Source organism: Salvelinus fontinalis, chromosome 1, assembly GCF_029448725.1.
Source record: "Salvelinus fontinalis isolate EN_2023a chromosome 1, ASM2944872v1, whole genome shotgun sequence".
In the NCBI taxonomy this organism is placed as follows: domain Eukaryota; kingdom Metazoa; phylum Chordata; class Actinopteri; order Salmoniformes; family Salmonidae; genus Salvelinus; species Salvelinus fontinalis.
The window spans coordinates 63,227,319-63,254,123 of NC_074665.1; the positions used below are offsets into that span (position 1 = coordinate 63,227,319).

Here is a 26,805-nt window from a genome sequence, read left to right on the forward strand (position 1 = left end):
ACTGTAGGCTTTACCACATGGGCACGTAAGAATATACATAATGTTGGTGGAGTTACAATTGATGAACTGCCTCTGGTAGAACTTTCGGCCAGGAAAATGGTGTGTGAAGTATTTACAGTTTGCTGTGTTGTTACATTGAGCACATCTTCCACACTTATAGTTCCTTGTAGAGGTAACCAGTTTGAACAGTCAGGCTTTTGGAAAGAATGGACGATCGTGTCCCTGATTGTGCGTGCTCCTCTATATGAGAACAGAGGGGGATTTTCCGCCAGAGGCTGGAGCATCCTCACTGGGCACATTTTTGATTTACTTTTGGTTGAGTTGTCAACTAACGTGAAATCATTGTAAAATCAACAACAAAAAATTACCATGTCATTGGATTTAGGTTAAAAGTTGGGTTAAAAAATGACAAAATGCCCTCATGTTCTAATCCAATCAGTTTTACAAGTTGATTCAATGTCAACACATTTATTTTGGGGGTTGAAATACGTGGAAACAATGTTGATTGAACCAGTATTTGCCCAGTCAGTTTGTAGAATAGGCTATTGTTTTGGGATTTTTGATTTTGTTTGAACAATGACTGAAGTCATGTTACAATGCACTGCCGTGCCATGCTGTTCTTTTGGGGCTTCTGAGCTAGAAGTGACGGTCTGGTCATGTCCTGAGCCTGGAGGTGGGCGCGCTGGAGGATTGGACTAGAATATCTTCTGGAGCCTGTGTGTCAGCTCTTTGAGTGTAGAGCAGTTGCGACTCAGGCATAGAAACTGGCCAGTCAGGATATCTGTTTTGAGATGTCACGGATGATTACTATTGAAGTGGAGGACAGTATTCTCTTGGTTTCCGATAGATGGTAGTGTGAATATTGATCATCCTTGAATATTTTGAGATCTAGGAAGTTGATGCTGTTGGGGTCACATTCAACAGTGAATTTGAGGAAAATCCTTGTGTTGTTCAGATAAAAAAGTAATCAAGATTCTCTTTAGATAAACACCAAAATAAAATTATGTCGTCAATTTAGCGCTTCCAAAACGTAATATGAGTAAAGGGTTATTGTCTACATTGTGAACACGAGTAATGAGTAGTACATCTGAATCAATTTGACAGTCATTCAAGCAGTTGAGTAGATATTGTGTCTTAAAAAGGATGGCAACTTAAAAAACATATTTTTCTGAAAAGAATCTATGAATTTCGAAAGGGGGTCTGTGACTGATTCTATGCCGTTGATAATACGTCTGGGTGGAGGGTAAGCAGGGTTCTTATGCACTTTCAGAATAGCATAAAGGACTGGGGTGACTGGATAGGTGACTTTTAGGGATTTGTGCTCACACTTGGTGATCCAGTTTTGGTCAAATGCATGTTGTTACAAGCTATCAATTTCTGATTTTATAGAGGCAATAGGGTTCAACATAAAGTGTCTTAATAAGGCGTTGGGCCACCACTACCCACCAGAACAGCTTCAATGTGCTTTGGCATAGATTCTAAATGTGTCTGGAACTCTATTGGAGGGATGCGAAATCATTATTCCATTATTTGGGGTTTTGTTGATGGTGGTGGAAAACACTGTCTCGGGCGTCGCTCCAGAATTTCCCATAAGTGTTCAATTGGGTTGAGATCTGGTGACTGAGACACACACGCACACGCACACACGCACACACACACACACACACACACACACACACACACACACACACACACACACACACACACACACACACACACACACACACACACACACACACACACACACACACACACACACCCTTTAAACCTTTGCGACCCCTCTTTCAAAGTCACTAGCCATGGTAGCCAAAATAAGGGGCAACTGGGCATTTTGCATGATGGGATGTTAATTGTTTAATTAACTCAGGAACCACACCAGTGTGGAAGCACCTGCTTTCAACATACTTTGTATTCCTCATTCACTCAAGTGTTTCCTTTAATTTGGCAGTTACCTGGCCATCTCTAATGGTAACTCTGTGCAGATTGGAAATAACACACGTCTGTGCTGTGCTTGCTTACGACAATATGACTCACACACAGCCTTAGAACCTGATTAACAAGCAGTGTTTGGGTTTTCAATGGAATGATGTGGCAGTACTGGAAGACAATGATAGTGTGTATGTAAGTGTCAGAATAATGAGAATGCATTATGATTATGAAACCAGAGTGTGTGTCCTCGCCTAGGTTGAGATGAGTCACAATGTCATCCTGGCTTTGTTTTTTTACCCTGTCTTTGTGGCAGAGCCATCAGGCTAAACTACCTGAAGATGCCGGAACGTCTGTGCATAAATTATTTGTTTATTCGTTTGTGTGCATGTGTAGGGTAGGCTACTTTCTAAATGTAATCCATTATAGTTACTACTTACCTGTACAGCATTTGTGCTGCATCACTTTTGGATTACCCAAACTCAGTAATGTAATCTGATTACTTTCCATTACTTTTGGATCACTTTCCCTTAAAGAGGCATTAGAAGAAGACAAAAATAACCCATCAAAAGCATTTGGTGTGTCATCATAGTGGTCTCTGACTTGTGGCCAGACTTGCCCAGGAGGAACAAATTTAAAGCTGCACTATGTAACTTTTTGGGCCGACCTGACCAAATTCACATAGAAAAGTGAGTTATAGACCTGTCATTTTGGTAGATCTGTTCGGTGCACTATTACTATGCTTCCCAATCTAAAGTTTAGTTTTTGTGTCTTTTAATTTTAGTTTTCTACACCAGCTTCAAACAGTTGAAAATATAATATTTTTGGCTATGGAAAAGATATTTCACAGCGGTTTAAATGGTACAATGATTCACTACAATATACTTGCTTATTTTGTCATATAAAAACAGAAATTAGCGATTTCTGCAAAGTGCACCTTTAAACTTCCGCCTTTTTTCAAAGCCAAATTGAATGTCATTGAGAACAAAAAGGTGTCTGTATTTTTTCACAAAAATCATTTCTGGATTTAAAAGCAATCCAAGAAGTAATCTAGTTTTCCAAAAGTATCTGTAATCTGATTACAATATTTTAGATGTAATCAGTTACTCCCCAACCCTGTGCGTGTGCATCTCTTTGTATGTGTGTGTGACAGGTGAAGCGTGTGTGCGTGTGTGTGCATTGTTTAACCAGCTCTCTCAAGAGACGGCTATGCAACCGCCCAAGGCCCTAGCCTTAGGAGAAGCATAGAGAACAGGGGAAAATGAGAGATGTGAAGGATAAAAGAGATGGAATATTATACAAATTATTCTGAATCACTTTTATGACTTTTCACCTGTTCAACCCCTCTCTCTCTGATCTCCTCTGACTCTAGGAAAGGGTCCTAAAATAGTCTCTCAATCCATTCCTTAGGGATTCCTAGGTGGTGAATTTTTTTGTTATAGACTAGCACTTCTACACCTGGTTCAACAACAAAAAAATATGACCAATAATTTAATTAGCTGAATCAGTTGTGGTGGGTCGGATTAAACCTTTCAAATATTTCAGACTAGGACTCAATATAACTGATGTCTAATCACTCTGAACTACTTTCTGTTATCAGTCTTAGTGAATAAATGTGTCATATCCAAGTTCACAAGAAGAATGATATTTCCCCACTTCTCTGAAACATGGATTGTGCTTCTGGTAAGAATCTTATCAAACGTGCAGGTAAAATCTTATCCTTGAAACCTGGAGGTGAAGAAACCCTGTTTAGAAGGTAACTAAGAATCTCTCCCTCACAATCTCTCTCTGACTGTCCTGTGAGAACTCCATGACAAATTAAAGACTGGTATTGGATCTTGATCAGTAGGCACGAAACATAAGAAAACAGTCCAAAATGGTACTATCTGAACTTGTTCGGCTCACCCTGATGTTGCAAAATATTTTTCTACAGTGTGCCCTAATGAACACAGCCCTCATGTGTCAGAGTTTTGGGCAACATCAGGGTGAGCCGAGTGTCGGTACAGCTTCTCTCTGACTAAGGAGGACTACGGTGAGCCACCGGATAGGGTGTGCTTTACTACATAACAGTGGAACATTGAGGTTTTCAAGATGGGTTCAAGGTCCAAGGCATGTAACTTAATGGTTATGTGTGACTGTGTGTGCATGCCTGCATCTATGTGCATGTATGTGTGTGTGCATTATCTCAACAAGAGTTCATATGGTCATACTGCCCTTGTTCGATCCAGGTCTTCTCCATACCTTTCAGTGACTCCCTCTACCAGTGTGATCCCGCAACAAGCAGAACAAGTCGATCCTGTTGGTCTTAGAAAAACAAAACGTTAATTATTACATCAGAATTGGTATGGTTCTGTTGCTGCGTGTGGTACTATAATTAACCAGTAGACTACCTGACAGTATCATAATGTAAATCCTCTTAGGAGACATATCGGTCTCTGGGTGCAGGCACACATGGTTGCACGTCTATGGGTGACCGATTTATCTGTCCTGTGGTTTTGACACGTACAGTACATTCTATGACCTATTTCCACAACTGAGTTATTGTCTTACAGGTGCTGTACAGCTGACTTCAAATTAACTATCCCCTTTAAACTCCACCAGAGTGGAACATTGGTACAGTACTTTTGGAACCCCACTGACCTGGGGAATCTATTCTAGATGTACAAACGTAGTCCGTTTCAATCGCTGTGCCTTCTCTTAGCCGCTGCCTTTGGCAATGTCTCTAGAACACCGAATAGACCGACAGAAACACACTATTCACCGAGTCTCTAAATGTCCTCTAAACAAGACTAATGAGACACACGGTTATGCTTTCAACCGTGATGTTTATGCTTCCCAGAACACAAACAGAACCACCTTGAGACAGCAGCCCTGCTAGCTGAGTATGTGTATGTATAACACAATGTAGCCAGAGATTTGTGGGAGACGAGGCTGGATGCTAACCAAGTCATTTATTAGGAAATGGGCCTAGATGACTGCCTCTTCATTACCACTCTGTAAACATCTGTCAGTGTTGGTCCACCCCAGGCAGACAACACTCCAGAGACCTGTGCCTCACTCTAATACTTTACTCATGATGTACCCCTCCCTCACACTGAGTGTTTGGCAATGTTAACTGGCTGGCTTGTTGAGCCTAGCTGATGTAAATCCTCGGGCCATGTTTCAATACCTCCCTTCCTTCCTCACTCCTTCAATGCTTCACTACCTCGAAGTTCACTGATTCACTCTGAACTGCAATACAGGTCTAAATAGAGATGAATATGGGCTGACCAGAGCACCGTGTCAGTTATATACACACAAGCAATGATAAACAACAGAAGAGGTTGAAACATATTGTTTATTAGAATTTCAGCTCATCAAAATGAAATGTAAACGAACCAGAAGTCAGTGAGCTGCTACTCAATGTGTTAGTGAAGCAGGAGGACTTGTTGTGTCTGCACTGGATATATTACTCATGTGACAGAAAAATATGGAAAGGGAGGGAGAAAAATAAGAATAGAGAGACAGGCAGACAGACAGAGAAAGGGGTAGAGATACTGCATAAAACAAGAGAGTGTGTGAGACAAAGCTGAGAGAGATAGAAAGACAGACATAAACCATTGGTAGATATAGTATATGGAGCGAGAGAGAGAAATACAGAATGCTGTGGATGGTGCTTAACAACCTGTGAGAAACTATCTAAACAAACCCACATGAATGGTAAAGACTGAGAACAGTCTCATCATCGGTCACATTTTATTATTTTGGAATTTAAGCCTCATAGCTATGGTGGTATATTCTGTTCATCATGCTGTTGGCTAACCTACCATGCTTCTACCACAGGTTTCCCCAAACCCTGGCCCTGGAGAGCATCTGGATGTGCAGGGTTTTGCTTCAATCCATCACTAACATACCTACTAAACAAAATCAATTCATCATAGTTTTCAGGCTGACTCTGGACCATAATAAGTTGCATCAGCTGTGTTGGCGCTGGGCTGGAACAAAAGCCTGCACCACTCATAGATCTCCAGGACCAGAGTTGGAGACCCCTGTTCAACAGTGTTATTAGACTACTTGTGCAACACTAATGGACTGAGACCCACATCAGAGCCTCTTACAAATGGCTTTAAAACAACAACGGCAATAGAAGAGCAACTTGGTACAAAATCACAATATAAATGCTTTTTTCCCCTTTTAAATGTTTTTCTTCAAAGAACATAGTGGCACTAATAGTGCAGTCCTTTTAAAATCTGACAACAGTTTATGATGGTCCCCCATCCTATTAGTAAGCATCCATGTTGTGATGGTTTGTCATCTTTACAGAGAGGGCTATAGAGAGGGCAGAGTAGTTTGAGGTGAAGACCAGGACCATTAAATGCCACTTTCCCCAGTTTGCTCCTGTATCTTGTGGTGAACAGCACAGGTTAGGTTGCAGAGAGTAGTTGTACTGTACCATGACCTATATTACTTACTGAGGTATCCATGTCAACTCCAGTTCTCAGGTTAAGATGGGATAGAGCAGTGAACTGGTTGTAGAAGGGAGGATTTTACTTTTTCCTCACTCACTCTGGATTATAATTGCTGTCTTCCAATTGCACTGGAGCTGTTTTTGATTCCAAACGGTGACGTTGTCCTGACATTTTGAAGCTACACTATTCCCAGTTGGCAAGATCTTCATGTCACGGTACCAGACATCACACCATATTTGAGAATTGCTGGAGCAAGATCTATTTGAAACAGACAGGCCCCAAACTAGATAGCATCTCGCAGGTCTGTGGAAGAAAGAGACACATCTGTGAGTCAGAAACAGAGATCTACATTCTGGGTTCATTTACTGCTGTTGTTTTGATGCGTCACCACCCACAGGGCACAAACTGGTTGAATCAACGTTGTTTCAACGTAATTTGTCAACATATTGTTATGTGAAACCTACGTGGAAAATACATTGGATGTGATAAAAGTATTTAACTGTTGTTTTGAGGGTGAAATTTCAACCACAGGATTATATAATAATAGTAAAAAAAATTCAACATATACAAACCTTGTATAAAATATGTTGAATGTGTACCTTCAAACCAACATCAAAACTACAGGCTGGGCAGCACATCCAACTGGAGAATGGGTCTATCTACAGCTACCCTTTGGTCTCCCATCTAGGGCGGTGCACAATTGGCCCAGCGTCGTCCGGGCTAGGGTTTGGCCGGGGTAGGCCGTCATTGTAAAAAGGAATTTGTTCTTAACTGACTTGCCTAGTTAAATAAAGGTAAAAATAATATATTACCGTTCAAAAGTTTGGGGTCACTTAGAAATGTCCTTGTTTTTGAAAGAAAATGATTTTTTTTGTCCAATAAAATAACATCAAATTGATCAGAAATTCAGTGGAGACATTGTTAATGTTGTAAATGACTATTGTAGCTGATGTGAATCCAACATAGTATTTGTTAACAAGTTAATAGGCTATTTATTGTATTTCAAAAGTGAATTGTGTTTGGTTGTCAACGCAAAAAAATATCAACAGGAGATCTATCTTCTGCTTGGATAGTTCCATCTGTGCGCCAGTGACAAATTATTAATTGATATGTTGGATTCACATCTCCATCTCAACCAAAAATCTATGTTAAAGAAAAGGACAAAATCAAACCATTTTTTAAGTTTAATTTGATTCCTTCAATTTAGATTTTAGTTTTTTGTATGGTATACATTTTAAAGTGGAAAATCTGCGTCTCAGTGTAAATCCGTTACCATTGAATTGCCCTAACACATCCATGGCCACAGGTTACCGTAACTAAACATCTCTTCCTATGTAATTCTATAAAGTGTGCATGTTCAAAACAGCATGCATAGGTCATAGGTCATCGCAAGTCTGTGGAGATCTTCACAATTGCTATAATAATGTGTGCAGAATCACAAACAGCATTGATCACTTCCACTATGTACTTTTAATGTAATCTCAACTGCAATGCAGGTTATTTGGTTCTGCTACAAAATTAAGCACAGTGATAACACATTAACCTGTTGTATAAAACAAAAGATCTGACATTATATTCCCATTTGAACTTTGCTGTGCTCTTAAACGGTTGAAAGCGCAGTGATAGACATTTGGGTGACAAATCTAATTGTTTTTCCATTGGCATGTGGTTGTGCTTTTAGATGGTTGAAAGCATAGTGATAACACATTGGAAATTCAACTAACTTTTGGCTGTCTTATTGAATGGGTGAATATACAATAGGTTGTAATCTCATTGATCAACGTAAACCAAATATTACCCAATTATCCACGTTAAAATGACGTGGTGTCCCCAGTGGGCAGTAGCCACGGGAAACCAAAATAACTTGCACAAAAAAAGGATGAAAAAGGTTCAAAAAAATAGATGAAAGCTAGCACAGTGCTATAGATAGCATCACAGCTGTCCCTGTGTGTATGAAGCGGGCGGTAACTCTTCAAACGTATCCTCACGTCATTTGTAGATCCCAAATCTTCATTTAAAACGACCCCGTTGGGAGTATAGTTTACCTACCTAACTAAATAACTGTCACTTTGTCTCATCACTCCTGGGTATATTTAGAGACTAGCTGAATAGGGCTTAATGACGGCTTCTCTAATGGAGGCTTCTCTAATGGCTTGTGTTGCTTTTTCTTTCTTTCCTCTTTCATCTCCTCCATCAATGCCACGGTCATGTGACGTTTGGTCTCCAACCAGCTATAACCTTTTAGAATTTACTGCAGCATTCAATTCACTGCTTCTCCAGCCCACATCACTGACTCACTGCCACCTGTCCTGGCTTGTTAGATTCAATCATACGTGGTGTGTGTGTGTGCGCGCGCATGTGCGTGAGTGAGAGCAAGAGAGAGAGTGTGTGTGTCTGCATGTGTGTGCTACTTTCGTTTTCAGGGTCTAGAGGTATAAGAAGATAATTGAGAACTGAGCGTGTGCATCTGAAATAAATCTATTCAGGAATTCTCTGGTGGAACTCTCTCTCCCCTCTTTCTCTCTTCAATCTCTCTACAGAGAGGTCAGGCGCTCTTGCCAGGTTCACCTGCTCCAATTAACTAGTGCGTCTCACAGAGGAGAGAAAGAACTCTGGAGATCAGTGGTGACATGGAGAAAATAGATGAGAAGAAGAGAAAGCAAAGGAGAAAGGACAAGATGAGGGAGGAAAAAAAGATTAAGAAAAATGTGTGAGAAAATGTGAGAAAGGAGATGGTGAAAAAGGGAAATGACGGCAAGTGGAGAAAGAGAGAGCGAGAAATGGAGAGCATCCGATTCAGAGAATGGTGAACAGTTTCATCTCATGTCCTCTCCGCATCCTTCACCTGGAGCCGCGAGATTTTTTTACTCTGCTTCACTAAAATCGACCCTCTCTACTCTACCCTCTGTATCCTAACAACCAACACTAAAAGAAAAGAGGAGAACTGACTAGAGCAGAGCTCCCCTGGATGTCACTATCTGGCCACCATATCTGTTTTGCTGTGACACAGGCTGCAAATATAACTAATCCTAGTTTGTTCTTACCTTAGTTTCCTCCCTTTTAGTAGGCCTATACTGCTCTTCCATTTAACACCAGTGCTTTTATGGGAGATTGCAATTTGTCTGAGTAACTGTATATAATTGTTTAAATTCTAGTGTTGCCCAACCCTGGTCCTCGTGTACCCCCAACAGTACACATTGTTGTTGTAGCCCTGCACAAACACACCTCATTCAGCTCATTGAGGGCTTGGTGATTAGTTGACAAGTTGAATCAGGTGTGCTTGTCCAGGGTTACAATAAAAATAATTACTGTTGGGGGTTCTCAAGGACCAGGGTTGGGAAACACTGGTTTAAGCAGCTAGCTGGCAGAGTGCCTGTCTTGCTCTATCTGTCTGTCTGTCTGTCTGTCTGTCTGTCTGTCTGTCTGTCTGTCTGTCTCTGTGTGTGTCTCTCTCTATGTGTCTCTCTGTGTGTGTGTGTGTCTCTCTCTCTGTGTGTCTCTCTCTCTGTGTGTCTCTCTCTCTGTGTGTCTCTCTCTCTGTGTGTCTCTCTCTCTGTGTGCCTCTCTCTCTGTGTGTCTCTCTCTCTGTGTGTCTCTCTCTGTGTGTCTGTCTGTACAACCAACAAAATACCAGAAAGCAAAACTCAGTCTACTTACCTCAGGTGTGTAGCCTATAAGTTGTTATGGCCATGAACCGGAAGTGATGTCTGATCCTCTGTGGCTGAGCTGTGATGTCATGGTAGAGTTCAGAACTGGGAATTTTGCCAACCCCAGTTCAGACACATTAGTTGGAGTTGGTTAGGAGAAAGAGAGTCAGTAGTGTAGCGGTGCTGCTAATCCATTAGCTCCAACTCAGTTGATGGTGTGGTCTCTTGACAGGGTGTGATGTTGAATCTCCCATAGTCCTGATGTGCTTGTAGTGTCCATTGATTTGCGTACATAATAACCAAGGAATGTCTGAAGCAAATGGCATCGAAAGTGCATAAAAACTGTTAATACTGTCATATTTCCTATCACAAATATAATGATCAACGGGTATTTTCATTGGATACTCTCTCTGTCTTGGGTTAAACGTTGCTATATGTTAATAATAATACTTGAATGTGGTTATTACAGTTTGTGTTACCATTGTAATCAATAAAGATCATTTACAACGAGAAATTCTAAGAATAAAAACAAATACACTTTTCCCCTCAATGTTCTAATATGAAACCTGCTAAAAAGGTGTCGAGCACACCATCGTTAAAACACATCTTGTCACTCCTTCGGACATCTGCCTCCATTTTAAAACAAAAGCCAATTCAAGGCCATTGTCACAAGTCACAACAACTTCATATTCCCATGAGCCTCTTCTTCTTCCTCCTTTTCCTCCTTGTTACCATGGTCTGTGTTGAGACTTCACAGCCAACTGTGTCCTGCCCAGATAGGAACCTTACTCTGGGTCTGAGATCTGAAGCCTGCTCCCTGAATCACCCCCTCGAGGGCTAGTCTTTTATTGATCCAGACTGAGCCGTATTGACGTGAGCTGGGTTGGCTCTAGCCTGCTAAGTTTTGCAGAGTTGAGGTAGGTTCTCTCTGTCTCTCCTAGGCAGGCTTATCTTATGCGAGTCCTCACTGTAACCCATGGCTTTGGGTGTCAAACAGGAGAAAGCGATACAAGAATAGCTCCTAGGAAGGTTGAATATTGTGCAGAAATCTCCTCTTTTGAAACATATTTGTTATTCCAACACACATGCAAGCAACCATTTTCAGTGGTGCAAAAACTTTAAAAAAAGGCCCATTGCAGCCATTTTTATATCCAATCATTTCTAGGTAACAATTAAGTACCTTTCCTTAAAATGGACAAAAACTGCTTTTTAGCAAATGACCATTTTTCAAGCAAGACTTTTCTTAGGACTGTCTAGGAGTGGTCTGTGTGGGGAGGGGAAAACTTAAAACTAGCTGTTATTGGCAGAGAGGTTAGAAACTCTCTTTGTTATTGGTCTATTAACTAATTTACTGCCTGGTGATGTCACCAGGCAAGCCGAAACTCCCGCCAATGCAAACAGGTTGATTAGACGACTGTATTTCCAACTAGCAAATATCAGGAAATAACACTGATTTTAAAAAATGTCACACTTACAACAGTTTCATCAACTGTTGTACAATATTATACAAAACACAGAAAAAAGCATTTTCACTGCACTGGGCCTTTAAGTAGGACAAATGGCAGGCTATCTCCCTCTCTCATAATTCAGTTCAGGCTAGCTGTTATATAGACTTGCCTAGAGCCCATTTACTCTGTGAGCAGCATGGATCATCCACAAATGATCTCTACACCCCTCGGTTTGGGTCCAGTTTCTCAAGTTCCTCCCGATGAGTATTACTGTTCTTGATGTGGAGAAGGAGATAGAGTCAGAGCCTTACAACAGGCCCTTCAGCATGTAATGACCGAGTCATAGGTTCAATTGTCGCTGGGGCCACCAATACAAAATGTATGTACTCACTGATGTAAGTCGCTTTGGATCTGCTAAATGGCCTATATTAATGTCCCAGTTCAGTCCTCCCACCACAGGGGGAGCTACCTCCCAGACACAGATTCCCTCTACTACACAGAGCTCTCGTCCGGTTTGGGCAGCAGCTGTGTGTGTTTCCTCTTCTCTAGGATCCTGTTGAGTTCCTCAGTGAAGGAGTAGCAGAGAGGAGAGCTGCTGTCTGCGTCACTCTGTCTTAACAACACGTAGCTGTTACCGTGCATTCTCCGCAAGACGCTGGGTAACGTCGCCGATAGGCCATTGGGGCTGGGGAAGTCTTGCAAGTCACACTCTGATTGGTTGAGGGCGGTGTGGGGGGTCTGAGGAGGCGGGGGGAGAGGAGGGGCAGGGGGTGGGGGGTCCTTGTTGGGGGACGACTGGCCCTCCCCAGGGACGATCTGGAGGAAGCCCCCTTCATGCGCGTCACCGTCCCCCGGTTGTTTGGAGACACCATTACCATTACAGATCCCGTTCCCATTACAGTGGCTGGAGATGGTCTTGAGCTCGAGGTGGGCGGAGCTACTGTGGCGTTTCTGATGCTGCTTCCTGTGTTTTTTCTTCCTGTCCGTGTGATTGGCAGAGGCGGCGGCGGCAGCGCGGAGAGAGTACTTCCCCCTGTGGCCGCCCCGAAGACAGAAGCCCACGTAGAGGAGAACCACGGTGAGAACCAGACACAGACCCCCCAGGATGGTGATCATGGACAGGTACATAGCCTCCATGCTCCTGGGGGAGAGCAGCTCCGAGGTGGGGGGGAGATGGGCCGGGGGAGGGGGTAGCAGGGGTCTCTCTGAGGAGGGGGGTGCGCTGGGTGGTGGGGGGTCAAGGGTGGATGAGTCAGAGTCCCAGGGGGTGTAGTAGGAGTAGTCTTCCTTGGTGGGGTCCATGAGCGGGGGAGGGGGTTGGGGCATGTCTAAACGAACTGTCACAGAGTACGTAACCACGGCGATCCGGATGCCGTTCTCGAGGGCGTGGCAGGTGTACTCGCCGCTCTGCTCAGGTCGGGACTCAATGACCAGGAGGCCATCGTTTCCCACTCTGAAGCCGGAGTCCAGGCCGTAGCCCTGCAGCTCTGACCCGCCCAGAGTCCACACTGGGATTGCCAGGTTGGAGCCGAGTTCACACTGGAGCAGCACGTCATCTCCCACCATCACAGACCGGCTCCGGTGCTGGACCAGCTCTGAATGAATGGCAACACACATACAACATGAGTATCCTCTTACAATAAGACTGATATACTGTTATGGATTTCAGAATAGACACTAAAAGGCCCAAGACATTGTACTATGTGTTTGGGAGTTATATGCAACTTCTATACAACTTATCAGACTGCATATATGACTCTAAAATCACTGGTGCATAAGGAATTCAATATGTTACTTTCTCCCATTTAAAATAATTGCATCGTAATCAGAAAAGCTTGAGGATCTCAAATCCTGAATTGCATAGTATTTTCTAACTTAGTATGTAAAGTACATCAATGTATAAGTCAGATTCTCTTCTGAAAGTTCTCTCCAGACCTATCAGAAATATGATTAGATATGCTATGGAAATGAGGGTGCTGCAAAGACAGTATGCATAACCAACTTTCAAATATTAACACAACTCTTATAATTTCTGTAAATCCCTCAACTTTCCAGATAAAATACATCTGCATGACAATACAACTAAGTATGATCAGATAAGGCCTGTCTGTGTGTGTCTGTGTACCGTCTGCTGTGTCGCTGTCACATCCTCTGTTTCCATACAGGACGTCCTGACTCAGGTTAGACCTGACAAGAGAGGAGAGGAGGAGAGACTGTTAGCCGGTCATCAAGTGCGCACACACAACTAGTCATGTCACGTTCACCAGCACAGTCAACAACAAACATTACGCCCAGTTCAGCATTACGCAACAGTTGTGAATGCATTGCAGAGATTGCAACACAGACAGAGATATATAGAAGATAAGATAAGTCAAATCAAACACACAGACAGACACAAGGGCACCAGCTAGAATGGTATTACTCAACCCCATCACCTGACAGTGACGTGATGACACACACACACACCTGTCAGTCTGTGCTGTGATGTCCACACAGTCCTGGCCATCCCAGCCACAGTAAGGGTCCCGGGAGAAGACACAGTCGTAACAGGAGGTGTACCTGCTACAGGTGGAGAGAGGCAGCTGGACCACACCAGAGGGAGAACCTACATACACACTCATCTAGAGGGGAGAGAGAGAGGGAGCCTCTCTGTGTTATTGAAAATGGGCTAGAGCAAAAGCCTACAGCAGTGCATCTGGGTTAGCGGTCCTTCACTTAGAATAACAATAAACAAAACATACAAAACATAATACTAGCCGTGTGAGTGAAAATGTGCATCTGTGTGTGTGTGTGTGTGTACGTGTCTGCACGTTCGTTTGTGAGTGTGTACCTGTGTGTGTGAGATGACCAGGGTATCCACAGGCTGTGGTTGGTCAAACAGCTGAAGCTCCTCTATGATGTGTAGATGACCCTTGACCTCCACAGCTCTGTGCAGCCAGCCATCGTCTGAAACAGGAGACAGAGACAGGGTCACAACACACACACACATACAATGGGATGTACTGTACATGTGGTTTGAAGTCTGTTCCATTCCTTTACTGGGATGATTGGGGATCGCAATAATTGACTGCCTAGTGACACACAAACAAATCACATGTACGCAAACACACAGCATAACACAAGCACACCCCTTACCCCCATAACCCTCCCCCTCCCTACACCCCCACCAACCTGTGCCCATGAACAATACATGGTAGTTCTGCCCGTCCAGCCCCTCCACCCTGTGAGCCGCCAGCTGGGTGTAGTCTGTGGTCCTCCTAAACAACAGGGGACGCTGCTCTGTAGACATGACTTGCTGGGACATCAGAGGGTGTCTCCTCACAAAGTTCAACACGTCGTCTGGCAGGGAGGTGGAGGAGTTGATACCTCTGGATCTCAACTGGTCTGTTATACACTGTAGACGAGGGAAGGATGGAGAGAGAGGAGGATGAGAGGAAGGAGTTGACACTTCTAGATCTCAACTAGTCGGTTATACACTGGAGCGAGGGATTAAGAAAAAATGAATTCAGAAGAGAGAGGGATAGAGGAGAGAAAGAGGTAGAGTTGATGCCTCTGGCTCTCAAATTGCCTGTTATACACGGGAAAAGAAATGGATGGATGAATAAATTAATTGGGGATAGACTGTAGATGGATAAAGAGAGATGAGTGGAAGATATAGCCCTCCCTTACAGTATAGCCTTGTGAGTTGAGACTTTCTAGTATACAAGGCAAGACCTCTGAGTCTACAGTCCAGTAGGCCAATAGCACAGGCGGTTGGTGGCACCTTAATTGGGGAGGACGGGCTCATAGTAATGACTGTAATGGAATGAATGGAATGGTAATCGAACTCATCAAACACATGTGTTATATACCATTCCATTTACTCCATTCCAGCCATTATAATGAGCCGTCCTCCCTCTTAGTGGCCTATAGGCCACTATGAGTTGAAAAGTCAGTGTGTGCATCTGTGTAAGCTGCTTATCTCTCTCCACCTGACTAAGGGAACAACTTCTCTGACTTTGTCCTCTGTAAGATGTCATTGCCAACTCTGCTAAGAGGCTTTGACACTGCCACTACAGTTAAGACCCAGAACCGTTATTTCCTCTACCCCATTTCACAGCTAGACCCGGAGAGAGGAAATTAAGCTTTTCAGCATTGAAACGACACTACTGTAGATCACGACCCGTCTCATTAATGATGTCATGCCTTTGGAACCCATAATACGTCATCATCATAACTGTCGCCGAGTCTCGGCCCAGCAATAATCACCATAGAAAATGGCTTTCAATGACATAAGCTCCTTCCATTTGATCCTCATCCAAGAAGCTGCCACTCAGCTCTATGATCACTTTTTCCATCTTTCCTCTCTCTCCTTCCCAGTCCCTCCTCCTCTTAGTCTGTTTATCACTCTGTTTTCATAAACCCCTCTCTTCCCTCCACTCCTCAATCTTTCTCCCTCCCCAACCCTTTACGTCTCAATCTCTCCCTCTCCCCAGTTCTTCATGTCAGTATTTAGACTCAGTATATTGGATGTTGGGATGCTGGGGAAAGAGGAGATAGATTAGGGGAAACTTTAGATCGGCAACTCAGAAGACCTGACTGGGCTGTTATTTAGAAGTCTGCTTGGAGAGCGAAAGACGAGGCGTGTGACACTCACTGATCCAGGTCGTGGGTCAGGGACCTTGCCAGTGTACTCGCTCCATTTTGCTCCAGAGTCCTGGTCCTCTATGTAGGGCCCATCAAACACCCGCTGGAGCTCAGACAGAGAAAACTGGCACACTGCCGACGCCTTCACGTTCTTCCTATAGTACACACACACACACACACACACACACACACACACACACACACACACACACACACACACACACACACACACACACACACACACACACACACACACACACAGTTTTAAGGTTGCTGATCAACAATTACACTGCCCTAAACAGTTTGTGATATCCCACATAAAGAAATGGGACTATTCCATCTATTCCACTGGTTTCATTAGGCTGGACAAGATAAATGAAGTCACTAAATTAAGAATTCCTAAAATATTGGAGAGAAAACTAATACTATTTGGACCTGGTTTGGTGAAGAGGTACACGTGACTGTTCCAATCCAGGAGAGCTCAAAGCTAGGTTCCTAATACAAACAGTGCTGTCTCCAAGGACATGGTCTGTAAACACTACAGCACTCAGAGAGGACACGTCACAAACTGATACAGTATAAACATCTCTCTCTCCCAATGGATATGTTCATTGACCTGGGTCACACACACACCCACCCACCCACGCACGCACGCATGCATCCACCCACCCACACACACACACACGCCCGCCCACCAGCAGTAAACCTTAGGTGTTACTACAGCGACAGCTAAAATAGATCAGAGATTGACGTAGCGGAGATGAAAAGAGAAAGAGAGAGAGTAGGGGGCATGGTGACAAAGAGAAATGTTCAAAGCTAATCAAGAGAAGCTCTAAGTCTCCTTTGACAAGTAAAAAAGGGAGTGAGGTGAACAGAGAGCGGGAGAATGAGAAGAGTGTAGGCGTGAAGGATAAGAGAAGGTATGAGTGGGAGAGAAGAGAAGGAGAGGTAAACAAAAGAAGGAATGGGGCCCTTTAAGGGAATGGAAAAAAAAAAAGACTGGGAGAGAGCGTTGGTGACCAGAGCTGAGCTACTATATCACCTGATACTCAGACAGTCAGAGGACATTGCGGTCTCTCATACACACAGCTAACCCATCATTGACATTGCCAAGTGTAACCTGACCATAGAGGTCATAACTACAGTCTCTCTCTCATATATATCATATATACAGTATATATTTATATATATATTTCTACTACTACTCACCACTCGAGACCAAAGACGCCGTAGAACAGCGTGTCGTGAGGTGTGTCCCCCGGCAGCGTGTACACACTCCTCAACACGTTGAAGTGGAAGTCATATTCCGGCAGGGAACACACCAGTCTGGCCTTCAGGAACGATGTCCACCTCTTCTGGAGGGTCAAAAGACCTCCTCGGTCTCCCTACGAGAGAGGGAGGAGGAGGAGAGGGGGGGGGGGGGGTAAAATAGGAGGATGGAGGGAGAGGGGGGAATGGAGAGGAGAAGATGAGGGGGGGTGAGAAGAGGACAGGGGAGAAGAGGAGGATGAAAGAGAAAAAGAGGGAGCAGGAGGAGAAATAAGGTTAGCACTCAACATATGGACAACCTAAACTAAGTCCAGAGAACATGCCTTTCTTGGGCACAAAGGAGGGTCAAGGGAGGTTATCATATCTGCAAGGTTGTTTACTTTTTACAATCTACAGCTTCTCCGGAGCTAAGACACGAGACAGAGAGCATAGCCATGGGAGTGTGTGTGTGTGTGTTTGCATCTGTGTCTGCTTAGCAACAGCACTGCCCTGTGAAAGCCCATTAGCAACCCTGTTGAGAGTGGTGATACACACTAGACATCAAGTGCACTCTGCAGTCAAGAGTGTTATCTGCTGCTGAGAAGCACGCACACACACACACACACACACACACACACACACACACACACACACACACACACACACACACACACACACACACACACACACACACACACACACACACACACACACACACACACACACACACACAGTGCTCAGAGGGCAAGCCAGAGGCAACGTAGACATCAAAACACACTCTCCCTTTCTACTAAAGTCGAGGGCAAGCGGTTTTTCAGGAGCACAATGCTCAGATGTGTTGACCAGGTGGTATCTAAGCTGATCAAATCAGATCCTTTGACACCTGTCCTCAACAAATAATATTTCACTTTGATATTTTCTTCAGTGTCTAAAAGTCCTTGCCCTGGTACAGTAAGTCAGTGCCTAATGCCCACAGCTCCCCCCTACCCGCTCTTCCTTCATCTCTTTCTCCCTCCTCACCACTCTCTCCTGGCTTCATATGGTGTCTACTCCTGGCTCTTCTCACCCTCCCTCCTCACCACTCTCTCCTGGCTTCATATGGTGTCTACTCCTGGCTCTTCTCACCCTCCTCACACCTCTCCTCACCTTACAGACTCGTCCAACCCGTGCCACTCTAATGTGGCTGTAGTATGGTGTCTGCTCCTGGCTCTTCTCAGTAAAGAAGTAGTAGATTTTATCGTCATCTCCAGTGGTACTGCCCTCACTCTCCCTCACCAGGGCACTGCCCACAAAGTCAGCCTCTGGGGAACAAAGAAACACACACAGAGTAATGAAACATGCCAACCCTTCACTTAGAAATTAATTAAAACTGTTCATGCAAATAAAACTTATCATTTTAAATAACAGGCAGGACAGAAGGTGCTGCTTCAGTCTTCTTTGAAGACCTGGTGACTTGAGCATGAAAATAAGCATTCGAATAGATCTTTGAGAAGGACCATAATGGCCAAAGAACCATCTAACCAGCGTGTGTTCTTTGTAAGGATCTCTTCTAGCCCCAGGGTACTCACCATCTAACCAGCGTGTGGGTGCCTCCTCTGTCCTCACTGTGGGGGAGGGGAAGTTACGTCGGACGTCCGGAGAGCCGCGGAACTCATACTGAGATGCTGTGTACATCTGCTGGTCTGGACCAATACAGGAACAGCAATGGTTATTGGTAGGTTTACATTTCAGAACAAGTATGACATCAGCATTGAGCATAAATAAAAATTGTGAAAAATACCCCCCCCCCAAAAAATAATAATAATTGTTTTAAAATTTGTGTTCAAATTAAAAATGTATATATATATTTTTTTTTACATCTACACCTGGCCAAAACATTGGATCTCATGTTTGGTGACAGAACACATCCCAATAAAGGATGTACAGTAGTCATGTCGTCATACAGGGTCTAAGAATGGTTGTCTTACCTACGATGAGGCCAGTGTAGCCTGTAGCAGGTCCATATGGACACTTCTCTCGGCCCTCCTCAAACTCAGATGACACTTTAAACCTCCCCTCATCCTACACATGAGAACGGGAGGTTAGGGCGGCTAGTGACACAGTGCTATAAGGGGAAAGCGGGATACCTAGTCTGCTGTACAACTGAATGCCTTCCGCTGAAATGTCTTCCGCATTTAACCCAACCCCTCTGAATCAGAGGTGCGGGGGGCTGCCTTAATCGACATCCACGTATAGCATAATATGTTTCATATTGTGTCAATTACTGTGGAAGGGGGAGAGAATCGACCGACACAATACCTTGAAGGAGTTTTTCTATTTAGCTAGAATACCAAATAACCCATTGAGAAATTATTATTACATTTTTTATGCATGTTCATTCTATGACTTAGTATGTTTAGATTCCTTACTATGTATGCACAGAGAGGTCTGAAGGCGTAAGTCCCACACATGTAGAGATGAGTTGAGTTAAATCTCTGGAGAAACCTGATGTGGTTATAACACTCTGTCTGTTGAGAGAGAGAATACATTAAAAGAGAGAGGGCGAGAGAGGGAGAGAGAGACTGTATGAGACATGAGAGAGGGCGAGAGAGGGAGAGAAAGAAATGTTGAGATGAGTAGATTTAAACCTCCTTTGGAGAGAGAGGGAGAAGGAGAGGATGAGGAAGAGAGCTGGAGAGAGAACGAGAGGTTGTGATGAAGGCACTCTGCAAAATAATAAACATATCACAGAGAATAAGAAAGAGAGAGAGGGATAGGTTGTGCTCTAAGGAGAAGATGCACACTAGCTGGGATATGAAGAAATAAAGATACATACCTTATTGTCTTTCCCTTTGCTCAGACACTGCTGTTTTTGCTCTGTCGAGGCTTCCCATTCAATCTGATAGGAGAAAGAGATAGAGAGCGAGAGAAAGAGGGAGAGAGACAGCGATAGAGGGAGCAAGAGACAGAGAGAGTTAGACAATAAATGATCAGTTCAGGTGAGAGAGAAAGAAGGTACAAATCTGTACAAATCTATCACACACGTCTACTACTTGATCTTTGTGGAGCATCTATACTTTGTTAGTGGAACGTTAACAAGGGTTCTTGGCTAACTAAGTTTCCAACAGTTTTATGCCAGGGTGTCAGGTGAAACAGGGCGTTGAGTTTCTGTCCTAGTGTGGCTAGATTAAGTGACAGAAGATGATCATTTTGTGCCCTTAAGGATAACTAGACAGTGGGCTAATGTTCTTGGAGAGACAGTCACTGCGTCCTAATAATATCTCCTTCTTCCTGAAGTGTACACTCGTTCACTACATCCCAGTTCCCACAATATGAAAAGCATTGGATTGGTGTATGCATGACCCACATTTTTTATATCAGTCATGTCTTTTAAATCATTGGAGGAAAGTGAACAAGTGCACACTTTGGGAGGAAGGAGCGATAATTAGGACCTATCCAATGACTCAAGGTGGGGTTGTTTACCTTGCAATAAAGATGTTTAGTATAAAATAGTGGGAGTGGTAGGATCCTAAATCCTCTACTGTAAGTTCCCTGAAATCACACGCATGCACAATCTCGCTCTCCCTCTCTTACAGTGCGAGCTGTGCTGTCTGAGATGTCTGTGGCGTTGAGAGAGAACGCGGCCCCACGGGCCCCCACATAGAGAAGACCCCTGTCCTCCTCTAGTAGCAGTGTACTGTAGTTCACTACTGAGGTCTGGAAACGTCTGCAGCCCAACAGACCTGGGGGGAGATAGAGGACGGGAGGGATGAGAGGAGGGATGAGAGAGAGACAGAAAGTTAAGAATTTATAATAATTCATTAAAGTGCCCTCTTACATGTACAACCCAGTGACACAGCTTGTGCTCTGCCGCTCACTGTGGGTGCATGTGCCTGTGGGTGCGTGTGCCTGTGCCTGTGGGTGCGTGTGCTTGTGGGTGCGTGTGTGCCTGTGGGTGCGTGTGTGCCTGTGGGTGCGTGTGTGCTTGTGGGTGCGTGTGCGCCTGCCTGTGGGTGCGTGTGTGCTTGTGGGTGCGTGTGCGCCTGCCTGTGGGTGCGTGTGTGCTTGTGGGTGCGTGTGTGCCTGTGGGTGCGTGTGTGCCTGTGGGTGCGTGTGTGCCTGTGGGTGCGTGTGTGCCTGTGGGTGCGCCTGCCTGTGGGTGCGTGTGTGCCTGTGGGTGCGTGTGCCTGTGGGTGCGTGTGTGCCTGTGGGTGCGTGTGCCTGTGGGTGCGCCTGCCTGTGGGTGCGTGTGCGCCTGCCTGTGGGTGCGTGTGCGCCTGCCTGTGGGTGTGTGTGAACCTGACTCAACAGTATAGCATCTGCTCTATTTAGTTCTTCAGTTGAGAGGCTATGATATACTAATGACCAGACAGAGTCGGCATCAGGAACACAGAGATATAATAATTAGCAAATCATTCTAAAACATTTGGAAATATTTAACTTTTATCAATTAAATTACAAGACCCTCCCCTAGACTGAAATAAAAACACTAAACCCTCCCCTAGACTGAAATAAAAACACTAAACCCTCCCCTAGACTGAAATAAAAACACTAAACCCTCCCCTAGACTGAAATAAAAACACTAAACCCTCCCCTAGACTGAAATAAAAACACTAAACCCTCCCCTAGACTGAAATAAACACACTAAACCCTCCCCTAGACTGAAATGTTTAAACCATGTCCCTCCCCAAAATTACTCCATTTAGGCCTACCCCATTCTGTAAATTAAAAACGGTCCTTAAGGCAGGTTTTGTGCACAGGTTTTAACTCCATATTAGCAGAGCAAAACAATAATATTTAAAATGCTTGTTTTTTTTTAGTTCAGGGTTCAGGGCGTGGCGGCTCGCCTGCACATGGTTTGCGTATGATTTTAAATGACTTTGCTGGAGAATAATGTTTTTTTCTTCTTCCTAAAACAAAATATATGTTGGAATCATACCACTGCAATCCCCATGTGAACCCAAGATTAGCTGTGTGATTAGTGATAACACATTCTTAGAAAATTGGGATGACTGGCAGTTGAGGGGAAAACATTGATAATAACAAAATGTGCACAAAATAGAGGATCCAAGGGTACCGTTTTCAAATGAGAGAAGAAACAGCGACAGAAGAGGATCTTTTAGAGCTCTACGTTGATCAGATGTGGTAGGAAAGGAAGAAGATCAAACACACAGGGATGGATCTCATAAAGATATGTGTTAGGTTGTGTTAACACAGCAGGCCGATTTTACACTTTTACATTTTAGTCACTTTAGTCATTACATTTGACATTTTAGTCATTTAGCAGACACTCTTATCCAGAGCGACTTACAGTTTGTGCATTCATCTTAAGATTCACAGTAAGTACACTTTTCCACTCCTTCAAGACAGTTGGAAAAGCATTCCAGGTGAAGCTGGTTGAGAGAATGCCAAGAGTGTGCAAAGCTGTCATCAAGGCAAAGGGTGGCTACTTTGAAGAATCTAAAATCCAAAATATATTTTGATTTGTTTAACACTTTTTTGGTTACTACATGATTCCATATGTGTTATTTCATAGGTTTGATGCCTTCACTATTATTCTACAACGTAGAAAAAAGTAAAAATAAAGTATGTCCAAACTTTTGACTGGTACTGTAAAAAAGTATGTACCTCAAACACCTTGTACCCCTGCACATTGATATGGTACTGGTACTCCCTGTAAATATCTTAATTCTTGTGTATGTTATTCTTCGTGTTATTTTAATTGTTTAGTTGGGAAGGGCTCGTAAGTAAGCATTTCACGGTAAGGTCTACACCTGTTAATTTGGCGCATGTGACAAATAAAATGTGATTTGATGAGGGATCCATTTGTGATTTGTCATTGTTACCCCTACCTCCTAGGTACCTGCAAAAATTTGACTATGAGGGATTCCTGTCAGATTCACATTATGACCTAAAGTGAAGAACATGACAAGATATTACATTTTCCCTATAATATATTGAAAGTGCTTCAGCAGTAACCTATGTACCTAGGGCCTGCTTCATACAGCATCTGCATACCAAATGGCACCATTTTCCCTGTACAGTGCTCTACTTTTGACCAGGTATTCCCTATATAGTGCTCTACTTTTGACCAGGTATTCCCTATATAGTGCTCTACTTTTGACCAGGGCACATGCAGATCACTAAATGGGGAAAAGGGTGGCCCCTGCTAAAGCACCAATTTATCCAGCTGTATTTCTCGCAGGACAGGAAGTTAGCGGGCTAACCCATACTGTGTGGCTAATTAGCGTTGGAGGCTTACTCACACTGAGAATCAAACACAGAATTTAGCAGCTGTCGCTAACACTGCGAGGGGTCACAGAGGACTACGAGAACTATGTATACAATGTTCAGTTGAGGGGTAGCTAGCGGTGGTTCTAGTCCGATACTTCTGCAGGTGCTAACTACTAATCCCTCACTAGGCTCTGTGTGAGTACAATGCAGACCAATAGATTTTAAAGTCAGTGCCGTGCTCCAGGATGCAACCCCACTCAGTCCTACACGCCAAACCCACAGGCGTCCAATAGAAGTGCAAGATAAATTGTCCGGTCAACAGTCCATAGAACACATCCCAAACACTTTACCTTGGTGTGAGACTGGGACCAGGGCTCTCTGACATCTGCAAGAGGATAAATACTCATTGCACAAAGGAAACGATGCGAGAAATCGTTTACATTCAAGCTGGCCAGTGTGGCAACCAGATCGGCGCAAAGGTGATGTATAATATAAAGAGATACAAATTCAACCTCAGTACTCAGCCCCCCCCTCTCTGTCTTGTTCTCCCTCTTTCTATCATCAATATCATTGACTTCTTCAGAGGTGTTTGGTTAGATTTGACTGTGTACTCTCTGTCTAGTTCTGGGAGGTGATTAGTGAGGAGCATGGAATCAACTGCACTGGGGAATATGTGGGCGACTCAGACCTTCAGCTGGACAAGATCAGTGTCTACTTCAACGAATTCTCGTGTGAGTCTATCTCTGTGTCTTTAATACAGGAGTCAACATTCTATGTCAATCTCTGTAAACATCTCTTGCGTATTTACATTAGTGTATCAATCAAATGTTTAGTGCAGTAACAGTGATCAAAGTAATTCTCATTGCGTTCTCAAATGTATTAGGGAATTACATGCAGCAATGTACACATTTATCCAGTCCATTCCCCTAATCACTTGTCTCTGTGTGATTGTCTCGCCCCAGTCTCCAAGTATGTCCCCAGATCCATTCTAGTGGACCTGGAGCCAGGAACCATGGACAGTGTGCGCTGTGGACACATAGGACACCTCTTTAAACCGGACAATTTCATCTTCGGTCAGTGGGGGTCTCTGCTTTGTCATGATGTCAAACCAAACCAATTTTGCTCACTGTGTACATTAATAGCTGCCTAAATCATCCATAAACCAGCTTAAGTTATCCGTATAACAAACTACCTTTTCTCCCCCCATGCTCTAGGTCATAGTGGAGCTGGTAACAACTGGGCTAAGGGCCACTACACGGAGGGAGCTGAGCTAGTGGAAGCAGTGATGGACGTGGTGAGGAAGGAGGCAGATAACTGTGACTGTCTCCAGGGCTTCCAGCTTACCCACTCCCTGGGCGGGGGCACAGGCTCTGGCATGGGGACCCTACTCATCAACAAGATCCAGGAAGAGTACCCTGATCGTATGATGGCCACCTTCAGCGTGGTCCCCTCCCCTAAGGTGTCGGACACGGTGGTGGAGCCCTACAACGCCACCCTCTCTGTTCACCAGCTTCTAGAGAATACAGACGAAACTTTCTGCATCGACAATGAGGCGATCTACGACATCTGCTTCCGCAAGCTCAAGCTCCCCACACCCACCTATGGAGACCTCAACCACCTGGTGTCGGCCACCATGAGCGGGGTGACCACATGCCTTCGCTTCCCAGGCCAGCTCAACACCGACCTCCGCAAGCTGGCCGTCAACATGGTACCCTTCCCCCGCCTGCACTTCTTCATACCGGGCTTCGCCCCGCTCACTAACAGGGGGGCCCTGCAGTACCATGCCCTCATCGTGCCTGAACTCACCCAGCAGGCATTCGACGCCAAGAACATGATGGCAGCCTGCGACCCGCGTAACGGGCGCTACCTCACCGCGGCGATGGTGTTCCGGGGTCACATGTCTATGAGGGAGGTGGACGAGCAGATGCTGTACATTCAGAACAAGAACAGCAGCTACTTTGTGGACTGGATCCCCAACAACATTAAGACAGCGGTCTGTAATATCCCACCCCCTGGACTCAATATGTCCGCCGCCTTCATAGGCAACAATACAGCCATCCAGGAGCTGTTCAAGCGTCTCTCTGAGCAGTTCACCGCCATGTTCCGTCGCAAGGCCTTCCTGCACTGGTACACCGGAGAGGGAATGGACGAGATGGAGTTCACCGAGGCCGAGAGCAACATGAATGACCTGGTGTCTGAGTACCAGCAGTACCAGGACGCCACCGCTGAGGAGGAGGTGTTTGAGGATGAAGAGGAAGAAAAATGAATAGTCTGAGATCCAGAACCAAAATGTAACTTTCTTAAACCATCAAATAATGGGCCGTACCAACACCAACAAAATCGTAATGATGGTGCAAATGCATCCAATGACATTTTTCATGATTTTGTTTTTGCTTTGTCTGAGTGTCTATAGCAGTTAGCCCAAGCAGGGTCCTAAAATGCCTTGCCATCTCAGAAATTGATAGTGACTTCAAGTAGCACTTATTATGTATATAACCCATATTGAAGCCACATTGTAATTAACTTCTTCTCCTGAATGCATTATGTTAGGCAATATTTATATTATTAAAGTTAAGATTTTGTTACTGCACAATGTTTGGAATTCTATTTCTATGGTTATGGTTGATGGGAGGCAAAGTTCACCTTTATAATAAACCATTTCATGCATCTATTGTCGCATTTGCAGAGGAACAATAAAATATAATTCCTAATGCGATCAGGAGGTCTAGGCTACAGGTATGCACTATGTTATTTTAGGCATATGTGAAGCAGCTCACTTGCCAGCCATGGTTCCAGCAATTTGACACCCTATAGGCAATATCAAAATGTGCAAAAATAACCTTTAGGAAAAAAAGTTACATGACCAGATTCCCACGTGGCCCATTATATTAGGCAATCGGTACATGGCTATAGGCCGATCAGCCAATAGGATAGACGTAATATAAAGAGAGCAGAGTTGGAGAGAGAGCAGACACTTGCAGTTTCTTTAGCTCCATTTAGCATATAGCCTACATTTTAGGAGCGGAACAATTTGCAGGCAGAGACAAATAAATGGGTGATCAATATTTATTGAAAAAGCGCAACGCTCGCTCACAATGGTATGCACACGTTGCGCCTTTTCAATGATGATGTGTTTTTATTGAACATGGCCTTACGTTAGTTGAGCGCCCTCCAATTCTTTCCATTAACAATTTAATTTACAGACATTGTAGTAAACTATAGCTTAATTATTAGTGATGGACATTGTAT

General features: G+C 44.1%; 2 protein-coding genes across 6 annotated transcripts in view; one reads left to right on the top strand and one right to left on the bottom strand.

The window, feature by feature from the left end:
• Window positions 1–5,245: 5,245 nt before the first annotated feature.
• LOC129859561 (semaphorin-4G-like) overlaps window positions 5,246–26,805 on the bottom strand; it is a 63,703-nt gene continuing 42,143 nt past the window's right edge. For all 5 annotated transcript variants that reach the window (XM_055929459.1, XM_055929488.1, XM_055929478.1 and 2 more), the window contains 14 exons: window positions 20,917–21,065; window positions 20,159–20,221; window positions 19,752–19,850; window positions 19,311–19,404; window positions 18,912–19,025; window positions 18,490–18,644; window positions 17,305–17,480; window positions 16,106–16,250; window positions 14,641–14,863; window positions 14,300–14,415; window positions 13,936–14,090; window positions 13,595–13,656; window positions 10,032–13,064; window positions 5,246–6,677 (listed from right to left, as the gene is read on the bottom strand). In XM_055929459.1, coding sequence (XP_055785434.1) covers window positions 11,962–13,064; window positions 13,595–13,656; window positions 13,936–14,090; window positions 14,300–14,415; window positions 14,641–14,863; window positions 16,106–16,250; window positions 17,305–17,480; window positions 18,490–18,644; window positions 18,912–19,025; window positions 19,311–19,404; window positions 19,752–19,850; window positions 20,159–20,221; window positions 20,917–21,065 — 2,654 coding nt within the window. In that variant the 3' untranslated portion in view covers window positions 5,246–6,677; window positions 10,032–11,961. The remainder of the gene's footprint in view (window positions 6,678–10,031; window positions 13,065–13,594; window positions 13,657–13,935; window positions 14,091–14,299; window positions 14,416–14,640; window positions 14,864–16,105; window positions 16,251–17,304; window positions 17,481–18,489; window positions 18,645–18,911; window positions 19,026–19,310; window positions 19,405–19,751; window positions 19,851–20,158; window positions 20,222–20,916; window positions 21,066–26,805) is intronic.
• On the top strand, window positions 23,805–26,102 carry LOC129859579 (tubulin beta chain-like). The gene is made up of 4 exons (XM_055929511.1): window positions 23,805–24,035; window positions 24,179–24,287; window positions 24,519–24,629; window positions 24,771–26,102. The coding sequence occupies exons 1-4, from the start codon at window positions 23,979–23,981 to the stop codon at window positions 25,820–25,822; spliced, it is 1,329 nt and encodes a 442-aa protein (XP_055785486.1). The 5' UTR covers window positions 23,805–23,978; the 3' UTR covers window positions 25,823–26,102.